The 23,295-nt window shown below is 38.9% G+C and overlaps 1 protein-coding gene across 2 annotated transcripts in view; it reads right to left on the bottom strand.

Moving 5' to 3' along the window:
• Positions 1-23,295, bottom strand: part of PCSK5 (proprotein convertase subtilisin/kexin type 5) — a 387,486-nt gene that overhangs the window by 148,026 nt on the left and 216,165 nt on the right. For both annotated transcript variants that reach the window (XM_054986670.1, XM_054986669.1), the window contains exon 10: positions 11,178-11,281. In XM_054986670.1, coding sequence (XP_054842645.1) covers positions 11,178-11,281 — 104 coding nt within the window. The remainder of the gene's footprint in view (positions 1-11,177; positions 11,282-23,295) is intronic.

Here is a 23,295-nt window from a genome sequence, read left to right on the forward strand (position 1 = left end):
CACACTGTAGGGAGAGAGGTGGGAGTGTTGTCTGTGTGTGTCTGCCAGGTAGGGGGCTCTAAGGAGGTCTCACACTCTCCCATAGCACTGCTGGTGTATGGTAAGCCAGGCAGATGATTGGTGCATTGGTTTGAGCCTGGCCAAGGAGTTATTAGATTTCCTTTCTGATTTTACTTTTCCAGGAGAAGGCATGTGCATCTTGGAGAGGTGGTGGAGGACAGGGTATTTTGCAAGTGAGCAGTGCTTTGGCTGCCATCTTGGTCCTGGCCATTGTCAGAAATGGGGTGGGTGGGCACGCTGTCTGCACCTTGGGTGCACATCTCCAGTGAACTCTCAAGCCAGGTGCCTCTGTTGGGGTGCTGCATGACTGCTGCGTCTTTTCACCCTAAGCACCCACTCTTTGCAAAGGAAGGGAGTAGCACTGGCAGGTGGTAGCTGGAATTGCAGCTGGGGCTCCGCCTTTGCCTGCCACTCATAGATCTGTCAGTGGAAGATCTCCTGCAACTGCTGGATGCTGCCAGAGTTTCCAGGGAAACGAGGGAGCATGCTCTGCTGACCTTGCCTGGCTGGGCTCGCTCACCTATCTCCCTCCTGAAAGTGCTTTGGAAGAGAACTGGTGGCACTGAGATTTAGATGGGCAGCTGCACTCCTGCACTGAAGCGGGGGGGGGGGGGTAGGATTGCATTGTTAGTCTGGATCTAACTCTTAGAATGCTGTTTATGTTTCTGTCTTAGATTCTTAAAACTCTTCTGTATTTCTCTTAATAGATCACTTCTTTACCTAATAGCTTTCCCATTAGAAAGTGGAGTGCCACATTATGCAGAAGTTGCTACCATTAAAAGTCATGAAAGGGTCCTTTACATAAAGTATGACTTGCTGTCTTAAGTTTATTTGCTAAAGAAGGAATTACAACTTTTGCAGAAGATGATGAAAAGCTGGTTGCTCTAAAACATCTGTCAATCTAGGTATGTTGCTGGTTTCAGAAGTATCTCACGTCTACAAACTTAAATGACCTCAGTAGGCTAAACCCAAAAATAACACGTCTTGATGCCCAAGATTACATTAACTTCATTGTTGTCTGGATTCAGCTTAAATCAGCTTCTTCACATACAGTCTATAATTAGTCTTAAACATCAAGTATGTACTGAAACCGCAGAGCCTGGGTTGGATGAAAAGGAAGGATAGAGCTGAAAGTCTTCTGGAACTGACCTTTCAAATCAAACTTCTTTATGATTTGACACAGTAACTTAAAATAATATAGAACATAGAAAATGAGGCGAATCCATGAGAAAATCCACAAAAATGATAACCAGCCATCACAAGGAATTTCTGGAACCATGCAAGAAAAGTAAGGTAAATGCTAGCCATATGTCAATGCCATTATTAAAGTTAAGAAATGGTAAGAGACAAAAATGTGATGAGGTTCAATAATATACACCTCTTTCTAGGAATTTCTACAGATTTCATTTACAAGAAGCTGTAAGGACAGCATCAATTATAAACTGTGGATTAAATAAGAGTCTGCAAAATATCCTGGAAAATGGTAGCCTCCAGGTATACAAGAAGTGGAGATGTTGCTAAATAAAAAGCCCCCCACTCCGATGAAGAAGATTGAAATGAAACGTAACTAGATAAAAATTAATATATACGTTTGTTTTCTGAATAAGGGTCAAAGGATCAAAGACTTACAGTGCATTCCTATGCAGTTACTCCAGTCTAAGGCCATTGAAGTCAATAGAATTAGACTGGAGTAACTCTCCATAGTATTGCACTGTTAAAGCTCAGAAGTACTGTTCTCGTGAAGAGGACCTTGCTAAACACAGGATGTACCATATTGTGTCTTCTATTTAGCTTTTATTCACCAGAATGATGACGGGTACAATTCATAACTTTCCTTTCCCTATAACTTAACAGCCTACAAGCTACACATTGAAGTATTTTATAAGTAATTTATAACTGTATAAATAAATGTGGGTAAATCACCTGTGCATTTTTTCATCTTGCCTGAAAGTAAGATCTTTAACTTCTGTTGTTCTGAAATGTTCTGTAGCCAGTCAGTTCAGGGAGTAACTAATTGGTTATGAAGTGAGATAATGGGGGCAACTAAAAAGGATATGGACAATTGAATCAACTTGTTCTTTACCATAAGTACAGAAATGTTTCTCAGGAGAGGTTCTACTAAAACCGCCCTTCATCTCAGTGGAAAGTAGCACCATTGCATCTAAGTAACAGGAAAGAGCGACAATACCTTGAAACTATTAAATAATAAAGTATTTAGAAAGCTCAAACATTTTCTGATAAGATAAATGGAAGTAAATAGGCAAGCATTCCTGATCTGCTTAGAGTTTTAGCATAGTCCAATCTTTTTTCAGTTCTCAATTTCATACAGTTAACAGAAATTTTCTCAGTGGATTCCTGAAATTTAGGCTCAAGTTTAGTGTAGCAAACTTTGAGTCAATTGGGCTGAGCCAAGTTCCCAACCAGAAGTCAGTTGTTACTAGTTACAGTAAGGATGATAGAGCATTAGGTTCATAAAGTGATAATCTGAACTTGATAGCATGACACCATGCAATTGTTGAAATCTGAGGGAGTCCAAGTTCTAGCCACACAACAGCTGAAAGTACATTGGAAAGAAGAGAAAGGATCTTACAGAAGAAAGTTTGCTGGAACTTATCAAGAGGATCCAATGGACTGTTGACCAAAATTGGAGCAGCACAGAGCAATTTGGGAAGAATGATGGCCTTATATAACTTTAACAAAAGCAGAATAAATTGGCCACTTTTGGTATAAAAGAATTTCTTGAGAGTGATTAATGTCATTTGGGTCTTTCTTATGACACAATTTATATGGGAGTTCCATAACACTGAGATATTTAAACTGTTTGACTTTTTCGATAGTTTCTCCATAAATTTGCCACAGATGTTCCTTCAACCACCTTGACCTAGAGAATCTCACTTTGTTTTGGCAAAATCGTCAACTATTCTCTACCGCAAGAGACACAGAAATTGTTCATGAGTTTCTTCAAGCCAGTTGGGATTCAGCTGAGGAAAACTAGATCATCGGCATATAAAAACACTGATAAAGGATTATTTGCTAAATATGGTACACGAGTATTGTTTTGCAGATTTGGGAAGCAGCTATTTATTATACAAAACTGAGTAAGTGTGGAACCAGGACTAAAGATGGGCATGAAACGGGAAAATGTTGGTTCGTTGCGGTTCATGGTTCCTTGCATTTCACAAACCACAAACTGGCATGAAATTGCCCAGTTCATGAACTGGTTTGTTTTGTTCATGAAAACTTCCAGGGCAGCAGAAGGTCTGCAGAAAGCTCATCCCCCCTGTTGCCAGGCTGTCTGCAGGCTGCAGAGGTTCATCACAGGTCATCAGAAATGCCTTCTGACGAACCATCAGTTTGCGAACCAAAAAACGGCAAAGTTCGTGACAAACTTTGGTTTGTATTTCAATTCGTGCCTCTCTATAGCTACATCCTTGCCATACACCTTTTTAGATTTTTAACGATCATGGAGATGAATTCATATTCAAAGTTTTTACCTGTAGAACATTCCCAGTATATTAATTCTTAATCTGAGTCAATAACCACTTAGGAATAGAGGTGGAATTCAACTTTTCCTATAAATGAGTATGAGATACTGAATCAAAAACTGCTTGAAGGTCAACAAAGGCAGCTAATATGGATTCTCCATTAGTTTTGATAGCAAATCAATCATATGACAGCAAAAGCTCTTATTTCTATAAAGAAACAAAACAAAAATTATGAGGAATCTAAATGAATGAGATAAAACTGAATCTCCCAGCCCTCACACTTGGGAAACTGAAGTAGGTCTATTGGCTTCAGTTTCAGTTGACTATACAGGATTTTACTTGTAAAGTAGTAGCATATAGGTAGATTACTGCCTCAATCTGGAGATATTCTGAGTTCACCAACCTCTTCAGTCTCCTAAGAGTAGTTCTGCTATTTGCAGACAGAATGGCAGAAGGAAACTTTTGAAAATGATCTATGGTACAAATTTCAGTGATTCAGCAGTTCACACCCTTCCTTCTTCATCTAGTTTATATTCCCTATAAACCAAGAGAACATGTACTGACAATACATTCTGGAATTCAGTCTGCCTCATGAACCTTTGGAAGGAAACTATTTTAAATGATCTAACACTAAGGCTAGAAGCACAGGCCAAGTGCTTTAAGAAGGCAGTTGTTCAGACATCAGGTAACTATAATTTAATTAAGAGACATAAAGGTACATCTGGGAACAGCATTTATCCATGTAAAACAACAAAACCTAAATATAAATCTGCTTAGATCAACTTAATATTTAAATCAAATTGGATTTTAAGTGGCAATAGCTCATCTAGGCCCAAATTCTAAGGAGATCACTGACTCAAAACAGAGGTTATTGTCCAATACAGCATTGTGTGACTAAACAAATTTTACACTTCACAAACACAAAACCACAAACTTATTAAAGTCAATTACAAATGTTCCAGCCAGCTATGTGGTAGGCAAGTGAGAAGCCTCTCAAGGCTTGGAAGAATGACATCAGTGTAGACATAGAAATGTGTGATTCTGAATTCTCTCAAAAGCTGCGTCAGAGATGAGGTAGGGTTTTCATTTAACGGAGAGGAGGAAAGAAATATGGCAGAGCTGGAGGTTAATGTGATACTAATACATATCGTCCAACTATACCATAATCATTCTATAAAATGCTGTATAGTTTGCTAGCGATTTCTCAATTTTTAAATTAATGAAAGGATTAGCATTTTTTATAGGAGTGTGGTGTTTGAGACCACAAAGAATGTGAATCTGTTGTAGATTTAACAAGGGTCCTTACATTCTTCTCTCAAAAGAGACTGGATGCAACAACCTGAGGCAGTATATAGGTAGGATTCTAACCTATGGATGGTACCTAAAGTACCACAAACAGAGTTCCTCCTGAAACACAACTTTCCTCACTCTCTTTTACTGTTGCGAACTACTGCATTCTCAAAAATGCTGCCCTTGGGCTTCAGGAAGAGTGCAGGAACAATGCTGGGCATGATGCAGAACGATACAGTAAAAGGAATTGGCCCAAATGGCTCACACTTCTCTGTTAGTGTCTGCTTGGATATTATGCTCTCTTCATTCTTTGGCCATGAGCAATGCAGTACTTTATCTGTAGTGAAAGTTTATCTGAGCATTATGGCTACAGATGGGCACGATCCGCATTATGATAAAAAAAACCCCCACAATAATGGCGATTGCGCGATCATGAACCAGCAGATCATGATAGTCCACGGCCAACGATCCAGCGATTGGGAGGGGCCCGGATTGGGGCGATCGGGCTTGGATCAGGAATCCAGACACTCAGGCGCCAGCAATCTATTCCCCTGGCAACGGAGCTAGGGGAATGCCTGAGCTATGTTTGCCCTCCTTCTGTTGCCCTGGAAACCCAAATGGAAGCCCAGCTTTCCTTGATCAGCAGGGCTTCCTTCCAACCACGGAGCAGCAAAGCAGTCACCAGTTGGGAGAAGACAGCCAGGGGAGGGAGGGGGAAGGGGGTGTTCGGTAGCCATGGGCACTCCAATCTCATCCCTGCAAACCCTGATAGGCAGCTCTGATGGCCAAACACAGACGAGCGGCCAGACCCCCCGCCCTCTGAGGGGAGGGCGTCTCCCCATGCTTGCTGAGCCCGGTGGCTGCCGCCACCACCCACCTTCCCGCATAGCTGGGCCATGATCCACGATCCACAGATCAGGCACGGGAGATGATCGGTGTGGATAGTTAATTTGGGATCATCGCCGGCGCCAATCCATGATCAGCTGGATCGTTAATTTTTTGGGGATCGTGCCACCTCTAATTATGGCCTCCTCAGTCCGTTAGTCCTAATCTCAGAGCATGGGAGAAAGCAAGGATGAGGACTTGACAATGTCTTTTTCAGTGGTAAGTAGAAGATGGAATGCCAGTACCTTTCTCCCTGCATTTCTGTAAGAAAATGGACTAGAGTCTTGCTTTATAAGAAACATGCCCCCCCTGAAAATTCTGTGAAGTGTGTATCAGGCAGGATAGACAAGTCACCCACTAGTTCTCCTGGAGTCTTATATGACCTAGTTAAAATCAGTGTCCATCTGAAAAGGCTTTCTGGTCCAATGTGCAAAAATTTGTGTTTTCTGCTTCGCCAGATCTATGTACATCCATGATTTTTTAACATTTTGATTATTAAAATTATTGACAATATAATAGTATGTTTACAGCATTTTACTAGGCGTTAAAAGTATTTCATGTGCATTATTTCAATAATCCTGATGACAACCTTTTAAGGCAAGCCAGTCTATTCATCTAATTCAGATAGAGGATTTAGGATGAAGGCATCTGTCCTTAGATGTTCCAGTGGGATCCTAGGCTGAAGTGACATTTGCACTAGATTCCTCTGCCCGCTTATAGCTCTCTCTTGGTCTTAGTCATAGGCAATATCCATAGGCAATATCAGCAAGGTGATGAGACTTAAAGAGACATGCCATGGATATCAAACAAAGTATCTAGGATGAAAATATACTGGAACAGACCAACTATTTACAGTTCTTATTTTGAGTAATTTGCTTTACAGAGGCATTACAGTGGGAAGAGAAACTATAGACTACGAAAACAAAATCCCCACATTGACTCTTCAAAACAGTAGTTTAACAATGTGTATTATATATAAAGTGCTCAGTGCTTGTCATAAATAATACAAAATACATCTGAAACTTTTACATTTCACAATTCATATAACCATAAATACACCTCAATAAATATCAAATGCTTCCAATGCAATATCAAATATAAACCAGCAATCAATAAATACATCCAAAGCACAGTCCGTAAAAAGCACAGTATTTGTATTGTATGAATTATATTTTCACACTGTCGCTAGAAAGTGCCAGTACGTCCAGTGTGAAAATACAATTCATGATGCTTTAAATGCCCTTGAAAAAGCCGGTGTGTGTGAAACAAACTCGGCTAACAGTTTGTCAGGTAGATTTGGAAACCATGTGCTCCTCGTGGAAATCCTCTGTGATACAGAATTATATGCCATGGTGCGGTGTTACAAGTTATTTCAGGACTGAAGAGAGCAGAGAGCCATGGAAGGAAAGAGCAAGTAACAACCTTGATGATTTATAAAGACTGTGCTTTTTATGGACTGTGCTTTGGATTTATTTATTGATTGCCGGTTCATATTTGATATTACATTGAAAGCATTTGATATTCATTGAGGTGTATTTATAGTTATATGAATTGTGAAATGTAAAAGTTTTAGATGTATTTTGTATTATTCATGACAAGCACTGAGCACTTATTTTGAGTAAGCCAATCCATTTTTGATTGTATCAAGGATACATTTTAAATCACCAAGTTCCCTTTTTTTCTGAGACTCTTCTAAGAAAGTTTGACATTGGATGTACTGCCAGGGACCACTTAGAAATTCTAATGACACAAATTCGTCCAGCTATTTATTCATTATCCTTTCATTTGAAAACAGACTTGCCAAGAAGTTACCAAGTTAAAAGCACACATGCGGGTAAATAATTACTGTATAACTGTACAAATTCCACTTTTAGCAAGTGCGCTAGGCTACCTTGGGACAGTATTTGTTTTGCTTCTTACACTGTACTTCTTTCAGTCTTACTGGAAAGTTTTACATGGATATTGTGATACCATCATAACAGCAACTTCAAAGTTGGAATAATAATTTGGGATATTCTATGGATGTGCTTATGTTGAGTCAACACAGTCTCCTAGATTAGTATAAGCATAACAAATACAATTTTTAGAAATACTGGAGAAATACTGGAGTCAAAGTCAAATTTTTAATGATATTGACATGAATATAACTTTTGAGTGTAATATATATAAATGATTCATTTTGAGCTGCCTTACTTCCTAGATAAATGGATAATAACACTATTTCTTCATCAGAAAAATATTAACCTGCTTTTGTTATTCTGAAACTGCATCTGACTTATGCTATATTCTCCCTGTACCATCACTGTTTGTATCAGTCCCTATTGATGGCTGAAGACATGCAGGTAAAAGCAGAAATTCCATATGAATTTTACATAGTTGATAAAGATCAATAGTTTTGATGCCTCTGAAACAGGAAGAAAAAGGATGTTCTCTAGCTTTTGTAAAACAGTGATCCTTTACTATAAAATGTTCTTAAGGAAGAATAAAAGGTTGAGAAGCAGATAGACGAGAATCATGCAGGGCATATTCCACTTGGGCAATTTTTTTGTAGTAGTCAGAGATGCACTATAAATCATCTTGGATACTGAGTGAATATATCTGGGTGTCTCTGAGTATGAGCACCTGTAAAATGAAAGTTTGAGAAACACTAGCTATAACTGGCTGAGTTTTAATAATACTTGGGGTTCATTTGGCTAATGTGCATTTAATGAGCATTGTTAGCTAAGCAGTTGTACTGAACACTAACAGTCCATTTCTACCCAATTTGTAAGCTCCCACAGATCAGGCAAAAGATAAAGAATACCAATATTTTTCATTCATTTTTCTTCTATTACTGTGGAGACCAATGGTCTCCTCTCTGTGTTTTTGACATACAATCAGTAGGAGTAACTATTCTAAGGCACAGTGTTGCTATGTGAGCAAGTGAAACAGTTCACTGAAAAGGCACGCTGACCCACTTTCAAGTGCCAGCTCTCACTGACCCTTTGTTGAGCAAAAGCCTCCTTCAGGTTTTGTTATTTTTCCCTCCTGAGTTTTTCCATTTCTGAAGAAATAGGCCTCTGCTCTCTTCTACACTTTCCTTTTAAAAATCTAGTATTCATGAAGGAAACGCAAATCCCACCCACCCCCATGTTTCAATCTGTTTTACTACTTTTTAGAAGCCTATTTCCCTAGCTTCATACACCTTCTTATGAACATGCCATAGAAGAAATATGGTTTCTGCCATCAGGAGAATGATAGCACATTTCCATAAGGGACTCAGTCTGATCAGAGCAATTCATTTTATGAAGAATGGGTCTTTAATTGTTACTCTTGGCGGCAGTTTAGAACAATAGTGAAATATTACACTAAATACTGCCACGTGCAATAGTAAAATACTGTTCCACGCCTGCCAGCAGCTGTGTTCAAGTCCCCCCTTCCTGCACCAAGCTCAAAGTTGGATGTTGTTATTTAATCTAAATCATTTGCTTTTCCTTCATCCAAAACTAACAAGAGGTTTAAAGAAAGCTGGGGTTTTATTAGAACCATTTGCTCAGCTTATGTTTCCAAAATAATTTACTAAAAACTATTCTTTTTATTTGGGTTAAAGTTGATTCTTCAGTTCCACAGTGGTGGGGCCATATTTTTTTCTTTTTCCAGTTCCAGTACTGTCAGGTCACATTTTAATCCTGGTTTCCAACCCTGTCTGCTTTCATCCATGACATTAAACAGGCTAGGGAAGCCCCTGAGGTGCTGACACATAGTACATGAACCCCAACTGGGGCTTAAACAGAAGATGGCCTCTATAACTGCACACAAATACCGCAATATATCATGTATTATAGTCACCTGTAGTCACTGGCTTGAATTCTGAACCTGAAAGTACTGATGGTCACAGATCTCCCCACTAATCCCATGCCAGCCTGGGAAAGTTGACTTCTGAGATCTTTCCTGCTTCTTCCATTAGCAGAGCTATGCTGACTGGAGGAGAGGGTAATTTCACCCTCCCGCTCAGTGTAGCCTGGCCCATCTTGCCTGGGTACTTGTTCACATGGGTCCCCTGACTCTAGTAATTAAGTTTGCTGGTACTCCTTGCTCCTTCCATTCAGAGTTTATGAGATCAAATCCACTGATCTGAGTGGTTTTCAGGAATTACTACTGGCTAAAAGTATTACAAATACATCATTCTGAATATTAGCACTCCACAGCATAGGTTTTAGGTCATTCATTTATGATAATATGATGCAAATGGATACACATTTTGACAAATCACTATTTCCTGATGAATCCTGCCATTATACATTGTTCTCTGTTTTATATCTTTTTGTTGGTGGTAGTCAACCAGCAACACATACTTTTCCTGAGAAAAGTAGCAAGTATGCTAAGCCTGATTTCATTTTTATACATATTGCACTGATAAAATTGTAAAAATATTGTTCTACACATCAGATTAAAAATCACATTTGTTTTTCTCAGAACAAGAGCTAGCTGAAGGCCATTTTGCTTCAAAGAACAATTAATATTAACCTCCATACAATTTTCCAAAGATAATCCTTTTATCTTACCCAAAGTGTGTGTGTGTGTGTGTGTGTGTGTGTGTGTGTGTGTGTCTGTCTATTTATATAAAACATAACGTTCAATTACCTCCTTCTCCTAAACAGAACTAGTTCAGGTCAATACCCATAGGACTGTGACAACAAGAAAGAACAGAATTCTACTCAAGCTGATCACAGACTGATCTCCATAGCTAGCCTCCTCTTCTGCCTGCTGAAGAGAAGAACAAGCACATCCCCACAGAAGACAGGGCTATGCATTGTTAAAAATCTCCCTTAAATTTGGCAAATTTCTGCTTACTGTCTGGTGGGCAAGGGAAGTGAGCCAGCTGGAGCTCTGCAGCAGCCAATGGACTTAGAAGGGGGTAACTCTGCTTAGGATGTCAAAACTAGACACTTAATAGCATTTTAGGGAAACAAGTCCACTGAATTAAAAGCAATTCACTGCCATTTCTCAGTGGTTAGGATGATGGCTTTTAAAAAAGTCATTGCATGCTATGCAATGCATGCTTGCTTGGAAATAAGCCTCATTGAATAATGTGGAACTTACTTCTTCATAAATATCTATAGGATTGCACTGATAAAATTGTAAAAATATCGTTCTACGCATCAGATTTACAATCACATTGGTTTTTCCCAGAACAAGAGCTAGCTGAAGGCCATTTGCTTCAAAGAACAATTAATATTAACCCCCATGCAATTTTCCAAAGATAATCCTTTTATCTTACCCAAAGGTACAAATCTACATAAATGGCAGATGACCACATAGGGACAAAGAATTCCTAAAGACCTGATGTTATAGTTTTGTTTACCAACAGACACTACCCAAATGTTAGAGGACAGGTAAAGCATTTAAGCTTTTTTATTCTTCAAAAGGTGAAAAAATGTTTAGCTTGTAATAATGAATAGGAAAGAAAGTTCTCACCCTTGTAACCAGCAGCATTGGTTTTCCAGTCATTAGCAATCAGATGTCCTGCCCGTGAAGTCCTTACAATGATATGCTGCACATCTCTCCACGTCAGTAATCGACTAAGGAAAGACAGTGAAAACCAGAGTCATTTTACCAAAAGGAACAAGGGGATAGGTGAGTTTCAAAGTAAAAACACTTCCCGAAGTATTAAAAACAAAAGGGCACAGTCTGTGAATATGTTTCAATATCACATGTTCAAGACAAAGAATGCTTTAACTGGCAACAAGTGATTCAAAGTTACAGGAAAAATATTCAAAGCATTCAGCATAGTTTTTCTAGGTAGCTATAAAGTGATGTATACTATCTAGAGAAAATATATATATATACAGACACATACATTTCTCTTCTCCCAGAAGTCCCTTATGACTTCAGGGAAGTTGCATTCTGGGATTGCAAAAACCATCCATGCTATCAGGACGGAGGCTGCCATGAGAAGGGGGAAAAGGATAAAGTCACCCTTCCTGTCTCTTCTGCCATCAAAGTTCTGCTGATGGAATAAGCAAGGAGGTGTGAGATTTCATTCCATGTCCTCTCCTACTACCAGATGCTATACACAACCCAGTGAAGTTAATTTCAAGATTGCGATGCAGTTTGATAGCTCAAGACTGGGATTTGCAACCCCTGGCACTTGAATTGAATGTTGGCATGGACAGTGGCATGTTGCTTGGAATGGCAGCTCCTGTGTTCTACCCCAAAGTAGAGGGTATAGTAGAACAAGTCTGGGTCACTGAAGCTTCTTCTGAATTGAAGTTCCTTCTGGGTCCCCTGCAAGGAAGTGCCAGTAGCACCAAAGCACTGGACAGTGCAGTCTTGTGCAGTTGGGTGGCATTGCTGATCGGTAAATTCAGGCAGGTATAGAAGGTTGTCAGCTACATATCAGGTGCCACTGCCTCTCTGAAGAGCAGAAACTGTCACTGCTAGCACTCTTCAAGTGGAGATGCCTTTTTGGCCAGCACAACTCTTACCTGTCTCCTCTTATTTGTTTGTGGGACAACATCATCTTCAGATTTCATTTAGCACTTGGGCCAAAAAGTTACTGATCTTTGATCTAGATAGCATCCATGGACATGCCTCAATCTGCTTTATTTGATACCTTAAAACTCTCAAAATATATAATAGAAGCCAAAACATGTCTAATGTATATTCTCACTATCACTGAAATAATGGAGATTTTTCATTAAAGATGTTTCAGATATATGTTTCTCCAGAAGCTATGGCTGAAAACTTGGAAGCAACTTCATTATTCATAGACCTTTTTTTTAAATTCAGTAATCCGAAGCAACCCCTGTTCTATTTGCATTACAGTTATTGCCTCCTTTTCTGTTCTGTTTCTGCCAATACATTTAAATTGACATTCAGCACAATTCATGTGTAGGTTGTGGTTGTCAGGTGTGTTAGCCTGCCAACATGTCAACTGTCCACAAAACCATTAGAAGAAAAGTCAATTCCTGGAAGCACCTTAAGACCCAAAAAAGGTGAAAAAGCAAATATTCATAAATAAGATGGGGTAAGGCAAGGAATTCCTCCATAGAGATCATACAAAAGGTTCTTGCTTGCATCTCTGTTTTGAGTTTGAACCCATTTTACATTCTTCCTTCCACAGAATTAATAGTTATCATTGAGAATAATACAGTTTTCTGGTAATTTTTAAAATTGTCTTTCTTGAAAATGTTGTCTTTTTCACACCCAGCTCCTCATCTGGTAATGCTATTTGCAATGTAGTGTGGTGAAGATTTTTAGAAAAATGAACCACAGATGATTCAGTTAATGCTTGTTTTCATAAAGATGAAAATTAGACAAAGAAAATTAATGTAGGAAATGGTAGCTTAAGCACATATATCATCACGTACCAAACTTCTGTTTCTGACTGTATGGCTATAACCAAGGGCAAACACTTTCATGTTTTTACTCATGATTATACATCTAAAAACTGTTTGGAACCATCCATATGAAGCATTTCTCTGAATAATCTGGGCAGACACAGAACTTCGTGTGTATGATATTCAGTATGCAAAGTAATAGTTATAATTATCCTAAGAATCCTAATCTGTTTTAATGCATTTGAAATGATTTTGCCTGATGGGAATTTAGCTTTTCAAAATGTGACTTTATACATATTTTGTAGAAGTGAAAGGTATGCACAATATGTTGTTAATTTACTGATATAGATCAACAATGCAGTTCTAGGCAGAGTTACTCCCATCTAAGTCCATTGAAAACCATGAGATTTTCTACATGCAACTCACTCTTGAGAAGCAAGTCTTCTGTTGCTGCTGAGCTAGGTATGCTCTGTTTATCTGTATGCATACAATTAAGATGATTTATCATCATCATCATCATCATCATCATCATCATTATTATTATTCCACCTTTCTCACTGAGATCCAAGACAGATTATACAGTGCAAATGAAAATACAATACAATCAACAGTTGGTCTATTCACTGAGCAATAATGTACTAAACAGTACAATAATGAACAGCAGTTTGGACAGTCAGCGAAAAAGATACAATAGGGCATGGAAGCAGAGAAGTTTTTTGGGGGGGGAAGCCTAACCCCATGCACAAAGATTTAATATCAGATTGGAATTCGATATATAAGTACTGCATACCTAGTTGATCTTGGCTAGTGAGAAAAGGCCAGTTAGCAAATGAAGGCCCTGACTGAGATGGCCCAGGCTAGCCTGATCTCATCGGATTTTGGAGCAGGATCAGCCCTGGTTAGTACTTGGATGGAAGACAGCCAAGGAAGACCAAGGTCCCTATGCAGAGACAGGCAACAGCAAACCACCATCTGTTGTCCCTTGCCTTGCCTACAAGATTGCTATCAGGTGGCTCTGATTTGACGGCGCGCGCGCGCGCGCGCACACACACACACACATGAGAAACTACAATAAAAGGAATAGTCTCAGAGCTGATTTCCTCTGTAATACTAAAATGACTTTTATCCTCACATGCCATCTGACATTGGTCAATTACAAATAACTAGTAAAAACAATGTTCAAGAGTTGTGCTTCTGATGATACAATCTAATCTGCATATTTCTGGCCTTTTGAAAACATAGTAACTAAGCTAAGATTCAAATTCGGTATGCAGAATTGGGTCCTGAATGTTTACCAACATCTTTTTCTATGACTCAGCCTTCAGGAGAGCTATTATGCTATGTGATGTTTTGTATCTTTCCTGGTGACCTTGAAAATGGATATGGGACTATAGGAGGGATAAAAACTTCGGCATAAAATAGTTGCTATCAAAATGTGCAGACCAACTGTCGTCCTAATATATCAGTCTACAATGGAACATTAGAATATATTTTGCATTTTCCTTTCCTCCTTTGCAAGCAGGTACATAGGTTAATCTGGCATATAGACTTGAAATCTACAACTGTATCCTCCTGAATATCATGTACCATATTTCATTCTGGTACTGCAGTATTCAAGAAATATATGTCAAAAGATAGCGTTAAACCATAGGCCTCTTTCAGGCAAAAAAAAAAATAGATACCAATTTACATATAAAACCATTTTCTTTCTTTACATTTCCATGTAATTACTCTGAGCTGGATCCAATGACTTTCTTCTGCTTTGAGAAGTCTTTCTCCAAGAGATTGTTCTCCACTCTTATTCCAGCAGGGGAAGATCTTTTCCACCAGGATAAAACTACTTCAATTGGAGCAAGACCTCACAGAAGAAGGAAGTGTTTGGACTGGATCTAGAAGATTGCAAGGGGGATCTACTCATGGTATGGATTTTTTCTGCTTTCTTGTGTTCTGAGTCCAGGTGCCACAGCAAGTCAACAAAATAGTTTGGAATCTGAGTCTGGAGCCAGAACACAAGAGCTGGAGCCTTGCATATTGATAGATCCAGCAAGATTTCCCTCCTAACTCAAAGCTTAAATAGACTGAGAAGGAATAGCCTCACCTAATTGGAAGGCAGCACCTGGGATTCATCTTGACGGGGCCAGAATCTGCAAAGGATTCAGTCTACTGGAGCAATGGTCAAGTTAAGCACAGGCTGCCAGCCTGCCACTGCATCTCATCTAGGCTGCTCCTGTACAGGTCTGCTGTCTCAGAACTAAGCTACAAGAGATGAATTACATGAGGAGGAGCACATGAAGGGAGTTGCAATGTTAGTTGGGAAGCTGAGTTTTAAGAGAGATCTGAAGGCTTTGTCAATTTCCCCTCTCTACAGAGCCAGCAAAGATTGCTCCTCAGAGGGTTTGTTAATTTCCTCTTAGCCTCCTAGAAGGGGAGGTGAAACTGACAGAGCCTTCGGGCTCTGTCTTCTGATTGCTTTTCAAACTCAGCTTCTCAGCTAACATTGCGACTCTCTTCACGTGCTCCTTCTCATGTAATTTGTCTCTTGTAGCTTGGCTCTCTGTTATTCCTGCTGGGTGGTGGAAGACCCTAGAGGATTGGTAGTCCAGGACCTGGTTCAACGGAGGGATCACTAACTCTGGACCTGGAATGCCTACTGGGTCACCCAGTGGTGAGGTCTTGGCTACAAGTCATGGTGCATAGCCTTGGAAGCCAATGGCTTTGGGTCTAAAGGAAATCCCATGGTGCAGAATTAGCCCAGACTTCCCAATTTGCCTCAGACAGTGTTCCTGTCTCTTCCTATAACTCATCTGGTTTCTCCTCTAACTAGTCCAAGCCTGACTCAGCTGGGTTCATGATACCTTCCCTCTTCTGTAGCTTATAACACCACCAGCTTCTGACTATATACTCTTGGGGACAGTCTGGGATGTAATGCAGCAAACTGCAACTTGAGTGGGAAATATGCAAAAAACATGGATATATTCTCATGAGCTAAAGTGTCTTCAATACATGCAAAAGAACTTTAGGATCCAGTTAACTGATTGCAACCTAATCTATTTTTTCTACATTAAAATAGGAGTTTGGCAGTTTCCTATTGAATGCCATTAACACAAATATTTCAACTTGCACAACAAAAAGCCCCTCCCCAAAATCAGAATAAACAGGTTTGCAGTCAAAGGGGTTTTTTTACTTGTTTGAATTAAAAATCAAGGAAATGAAAATAATCTCATTTATGTAGCAAGATTCATTATTGTGTAGCAGACTTAATATGTGGCACATATTTTATATATGTTGGAACAGTTATCCAGCAAAATAAATGCAAATTTGCAAGCAACTTTAAAATATTTCAGTAATCAGAATCCAAATGGCTGCAAAATATTTTGTTTGCACTTCAAGAAAGAAATGTCACGAAATAAGCCTAATAAATATATTATGCATGCTGTTGTATCTGACAAGGTACAGAAGAGAGACACATATTCATTTATCCATTTCTTATGGGGAAAATGGGAGGTCTACTTCTCAAGACTTACCCATTGTGATGACCATCTTGTATTTGGTCCTTATTTTAAAGGCTAACCTTTATTAGCTTTTCCAGACTTCTTCAGTGTCATACAGTGTATCTAAGTGGCTGGATTTGATTGCTGTTGTGCTTTGTCATCACTAGAGGACACTGTGGTGCCTACCAATTGATAACATACTCTTAGATAAGCATTAAATTAGTGTTCCTAATATTAATTAACAATTACCTTCAAAATTAACTACTTAATATTAAGATAGGTGGAAATATTACTTAATCTGTCTTAATCCACGTAACTAAATATATATACAGTACTAAGACTGGATGGGGAGGGAAGGCAGAATATGGTATGGCCCGATCATTAGATCTTGGAAGTTAAGTAGCATTATTACTTGAATGGGGGGGACTACCAAGGAAGACTCTGTAGAGGAAGGCAATGACAAACAACCTCTACTTCTCACTTGATTTGAAAGCCCCTAGTTAGGGTTGGAAAGAGTTGGCTGCAACTTGATGGCATATACATATGTACTAGGACTGGGCTGGACATGAGTTACATATAATTTGGGTCCAAACTACGGCATGACTAATTTCCCAAAATATGTGCTGTGACAGATCTTCAAATTCAGGCTGTACAAGGCTCCTAATCCAAGTATTATGTTCCTGCTGTTTTTCTTTTATAGGGGAAGGGGCTGTGGCTCAGCTGAAGAACATCTTCTTGGCGCCCTAGAAGGTCCCAAGTTCAATCCCCAGCATCGTCAGTTAAAAGTAGCAAGCAGTATGTGATGTGAAAGACCTCTGCCTGAAACCCTGGAGAGCCACTGGCAGTCTGAGTAGAATATACTGACTTCCATAGACTGATGGTCTGTTTTAGTAGAGGCCAGCTTCACAACAGTAGCTCTGAACTTAATGTTATTAAGATTGTGTGTCAATATTTTATATTTTCCCTTTGCACAGCTATTAATGCACCCTGACCTGGATAGCTCATGTGAGCCTGACCTCGTCAGATCTCAGAAGCTAAGCAGGGTCAGCTTTGGTTAGTAATTGGATGGGAAACCCAGTGAAGACCAGGGTTGCAGAGGCAGGCAATGGCAAACCACCTCTGATAGTCTCTTGCCTTGAAAACTCTGCCAGGAGTTGCCAGGAGTCAGCTATGACTTGAGGATACCATACATACACATCTATTAATGCATCCTATTTTTTGCACCCCACTCCCCCAAAAAACTAGTGTAGAGTTTTGTTTTTCCATTTGATGTAAGGCTGTCATTACAAGAAAAGTCAATGGATTTCATGAATAGCAGGAAAACAGCTGCTCGTGCTAATCCACAAATGTTATTGCAAGATTTTAGGCATGGTTTCACTGGCAGTAATTGCCAATGAACCTATGAATCTGTGTGCTATTGCCCTGTATGGTGAGCTAACAGTGTTGCAGGTCAGATTGGGCTTTGAAGTATTCTAAGGTTCTAGACTGACGCTGTCAATTAAGGCTGGCCAGAAGATCCTTCTGACTTGGAAGAATGATAAAGCCTTCCAGGACAGGTTGGGTTTTAGCCTAGGCAACAACAGTATTTCCTTGCTTGTGGTGGCTGGTTTTTGCCAAAAACCTAGCAGTGATATAATACACTTTATATACATACTTCTGTAAGAGACTGCACAACCTGTTGGTCAGTTGGAAGAACATCATGCTACTACTGTACTTTCTCTTTTGTGGGCTGGATTCTACTTTGATTACACCAAATGGTTATTTTGGAGATCATGGGACCTGCATGGCTTCAATGAGATCAAGCCAAAAAGCAAGCTGGATCCCACTTTATCAATGGAAGATAACCTTCTGCATTTAAAAGGGCCCTTGTGGATCCAAACCAGAATAATTGTGAAGATGTTTGTATCTTAAGTATTAAAACAAATAACTGAGATACTGAAATCTTTGCACATACTATACTACTTTGTTCTGCACACAATACATGAAAGTAAGTTAATGGAATGCACTGATAATAGGAAAGCCCTTGTTATGTTCATGGCATTTATTTGCATAATACATAGCAGGCAATGTGTTTTTTAAAAACTGGGAATGTTAGAGTTACATACCTGTTATGATTATTAATATAAAATTTCCAAAGTAAGGAAGACAGAAAACATAGGTTAATTTCAGCTATATGGAAACAGTTGGTTACAAATGGCCTTTTATCAAAAGAGTTTCAGAACTAACATATGGAATACATTACCAAGTTGGAGGTTACAGATTTTTGTAATTTCCATAGTATTATATTTTAGTTCATTATCATGTGGTTCATATGATTATGGACTATTTTGGTGACTCAAAGAGATTTCACTTGACTCTGAGTTTGGTTCCTGCCAAGCAACTGAATCAATGTTTGGGAATTTGGGAAACAGATGAAAAAAGACCGAAAAAGTAAAAATCATTGTACGCATTATGGCACAGAATGTGATCTTAGTCAGAGAGTACTTCAGAAATGTTTCATACAGTACAATGTTGGACCAAATCAGGAACATCATTACAAGTCCATGTAAAATAATTGCAATAATGTAAACACACTCAAACCACCCTGCCCTTTTTCCATGTGCTTCTCAAAATCCCATTTTGGATATTTATAAAATGACAGACATATAACAGTACTTGTAAGAAAAAGGTCTGCTTAATTACTAATTGACTCACTCACAATTTTAAATGTAGATTCTAATTACTTTGATGAGTAACTAGTTTTAGCTTTTTGATATTTAAGATCAATTATCATGTTATACTTCCTTTTAAAAATATCAACTTGTATCAGTGAGGTTTTTCACAAGATGTCTGGATTGCTACTGATTACTACTGGATTGCTAATTATTTAAATATACTAGCCCTTGTAACTGTTGCTATATCCAAAAAGAAGTTCTGCCTCAAGGTATTTGGAAGCCTTCCTCTACTTTTATTTTTCCTCTTATTCAACAAGAAAAAACAAAATAAAAACTGATTATGAAAGCCACATTACTGTGGCAAGCTTTTCCTCTGCAAACAAGAGGCATAGCTGTACAATGACTTCTCTACTTCAAGAAACAAAATAATGGCATTGAGTTTGCTTATATTTTCATTTTTTCATATATTGACAAGACACATTAGCTACTATATGAAAGGTCAGAACTTAAAATTATACTTGTCTCCCACCATCCTTTATATAATGATAATGCAATAAGCTATATCGAAAACACGTTTTTAAAAGGAAACAAGATAGCAACCATTTGTCCACAATATTTCACAGAAACTCAACTTTAAAAAAAAAGGATGGGAAAAGGAACTGTAGAACTACCAAACTATTTGTTTTAAAATAAAATCAATTTTGCTTTAGACATTATTTTTTCTGAAATATATCTGCATGTCAGAAAACATGCTTAGGGGAAAACTGTACTTTGTAACATGAAATGGTATTACAGTGCAATCATAAACAGTTACGCCCTTCTAAGCCTACAAACCTCAATGGACTTAGAAAGGCGGTAAACGTGCTTGTAGCACTGCACTGTGTCTTTTTGTGGGATATATAGAGATAGTGGAGCTTATTTTATAGAAATGTAGAACAAATATTTACAAAACATGTCCATATTGGATCCTTTCTCCATGAGGGTACAGACCCAGGCAAGATCTCATTAATCTTAATTCACTTAGCATTCAATTAATGTCCCAAGAAATAGTTATTAACCTTTTGTTTAGCCTCTTGAAGATAGAGAAATTATATCAATAAGACTGCAAACTAAAAGTGAAAGATAATTCTGAACTGGCCACATTTCAAAAACTGAGAAGTATTCCCAAATAGCTTGTCAACATTTGCTTACTGCTTTCAGAGGTCAAAAGCCAAACAACATTTAGTATATGACTGATCAGGAAAGGTGGACCCCTCCCCCAAAATACTGAACAGCATGGCTGTCAGCCAGCTAATAACAAAAGTCCGATCTTGTTTCATATGATCCCACAACAAGTTTCAGTACTTTTAGAAAGAAAGAGAATCTGAAAACCTAGAAATGGAAGAAGCATACAATTAGCACTCTCAAGTTTTAAATGTTAACTTTTGAAGATTACAGAAAAATAGTAACTATGAGACAATCCTAAACCCACTGTAACTGATGGCAAAACTTTCACATATTTTGTTTAATGTTTATCAGTAATTTGGCACACTGTAGTGTAGAATCAGATGTATAGGCTCTGATGTATAGATGTATATATAGGATGTATACAGACACAGATCCAGAGGAGTTAGCCATGTTAGTCTGTAGTTACAAAATAGTAAAAGGTCCAGTAGCACCTTTAAGACTAACCAACTTACTATACAGACACACCTAACTTTGGTGTGTAATGGGTCACAAATTGCACCAAATATGATGGCTTTCTGTCTCCACAGTATTTTCAGAATTTGGTCTTTATACTATCATGACTCACAATTACTGTGACAGGAAGAATATTGCTATTAGAAATTTAAAAGCTAGGGAACAGACCCTCAGAGACCCTAACTTGCCCAGATCCAATTGGGGTTTAAGTGGATAGATAGGGCAGAATGAGAGAAAATATGAGCAATACATAGGATGTACACACACACACCCCATGCAGGTAATCTGGATGTGGGTTTCAGAGGGGAGGGAAATCCAGGCTCTCTGAAATCCTGTTCAGATTCTCTGATCCTGATTAGAGAATTCTGGGTTTAACCAGCCACCATTCCTTACGGGGAAAAATTTCCAGGGAAATCCGGAAAGGGGGGGGGAGTCATTTTTAAAATTTCCTCCATATTTTCAGGAAACCTACTCCTGACTGTCCTCTAAAGAAACACCTCCCATTTCAGTAGGACTGAGCCTCAGAGTCCTGTTCTATGGGTCCCTGAACAAGCTGCGCCCAGCCACTCTCTATTGTTTCCCACGGAAGGAACATTTTCAAGGCATTCAAACTTTACAACTAGCCTGGTCTGTGATTCTCTGGTTTAACATTATTTCCTTGCAAGTTTATTGCCAGAGAATAGCAGTGCTGAACCAGAGAATCACAATATCAAACCAAAGGATCCCATTGAGAATCTCTTTTACTTGCAGAATTGCAGAGTTTAAAAGGTGGCTGGCTCCGGCATGAAGGAGCTTTTTTGAAGCTTGGGAAGGGTGAGGGGCAGAATGGGATGGGAATCCACTCTGCCTGCTGCCTCCTCCCTGACCCCACCAACTTTGCACCACTCTCCTGCAGCAGAATATGGTGAAGAACAAGGAAACTGCCCTATCACACCCTGATGTTATATAAACATTTCCCTCAGAGGCATATATATCTGATATTTGCTCCCCAAAAGATTGCAAGAGTATGGGGAACTAGGGTCTGGGAATGCTTGATCCTTGATACATGTCTTCAGTTCCCAACAGACCCCAAAGGATTCTTTCAGCTGTGAAAGTGTGGGAAGTGGGAACTAACTCCCCCAAAATAATTGTCAAGGAACTGGGCATTTATTGCAGTGAATAGGAATGGGCAAAGTCACAGAGCCCTGTACTCCCTTCCTTTCCACTGTGCTCATTTCCCCTCCAGACTTCCTGTATGTCCTTACTACCTATACATACTTAAGGGGCTTAGTTACTAGATCTGTGGGCAGAGTAGCAACAAGCTGCTCATCCCATTTAGAGGCTGTCATGTTCAAGGCACATTATATGAATAGGTTGAAAAATGAACTGAGATTTGATATGGCTTGTATGGGAAGAAGAAGGAATTAAAATATAGGGCAGGAAGGAGAGGTCACTAAGGGAACACCAAACCAAACCAAAGAAAAAAGTCTTCACCCACCAACAGAAATACAATGATGGAAGGGGACAGATGAATATCCTGAGGGAGGGAGTTCCACATTTATGCTGCCAAACTGAGAAGGCCCTCTTTTCGGTTTTGCTGCACCTGGTATTAACATCTTCATGTCCTTCCATTTGTTGCAACATCTGTGCTGTCCTATTCATTTACTAGTGGAACACTCAGAAAAATATGAAATGAAAATGCTCATATTCCAACCAACATTTTTTCTTCTACAGTTTTTACAAAATTCCACCCCAAAAGGTCATAAACAGAGCATAACACAGCTGCCTGGCTGGTCCACAAATTATCCATCACTCATGGGCTAACCAAAACCCTTCCAATTTTTTTTTGCTTCTTAAGATAAATCTAAGTTCAATGAATCATCCAAAATTCACATTCTAATTTAATGAACATTCAGAACAGAATTTACAGCTGAGGGAGCAACATTTTTTCATATTCTACAGAGAATTATCACATTTTAAGATGTCAAATAATCTTTTCATTGAGCCATGTACAGATAATGAAAGGAACTGCTTAGATTTTTCCAAATACCTCCATGTATTATTATTTGTTATGCATACCATAGCACTTTATCCAGACGGAGAGAACCTGCCAAGCAGTCCAATATGCCAGGATAGAGGGGTTAGGGTGATTATTTGATTATCTGATTTTGCCAGTGTGACTGACATTGAACTAGTGGGAGGAGCTTCTTTGATTTATGTTAAGAAAATCAGATTCAGACAAGTATTTCCACTTTGCGAGATTACCGTTACTGACAAGGAAAGGTCAGTTTCCTAACCTGCATCAATGCAGAATGCATGCAAAAATTAAGGGCTGATTACATGAAATGGTAAGTGCTACCAAGTGTTTTAGAACTGTTGTGCAAGCCACACTATCACTTGCACAACAATCCTTGCATGAATGGAACAGTGCTAAGTTGGCGTTAGACTC

The sequence above is a fragment of the Eublepharis macularius genome, chromosome 8, assembly GCF_028583425.1.
Source record: "Eublepharis macularius isolate TG4126 chromosome 8, MPM_Emac_v1.0, whole genome shotgun sequence".
NCBI classification, from domain to species: domain Eukaryota; kingdom Metazoa; phylum Chordata; class Lepidosauria; order Squamata; family Eublepharidae; genus Eublepharis; species Eublepharis macularius.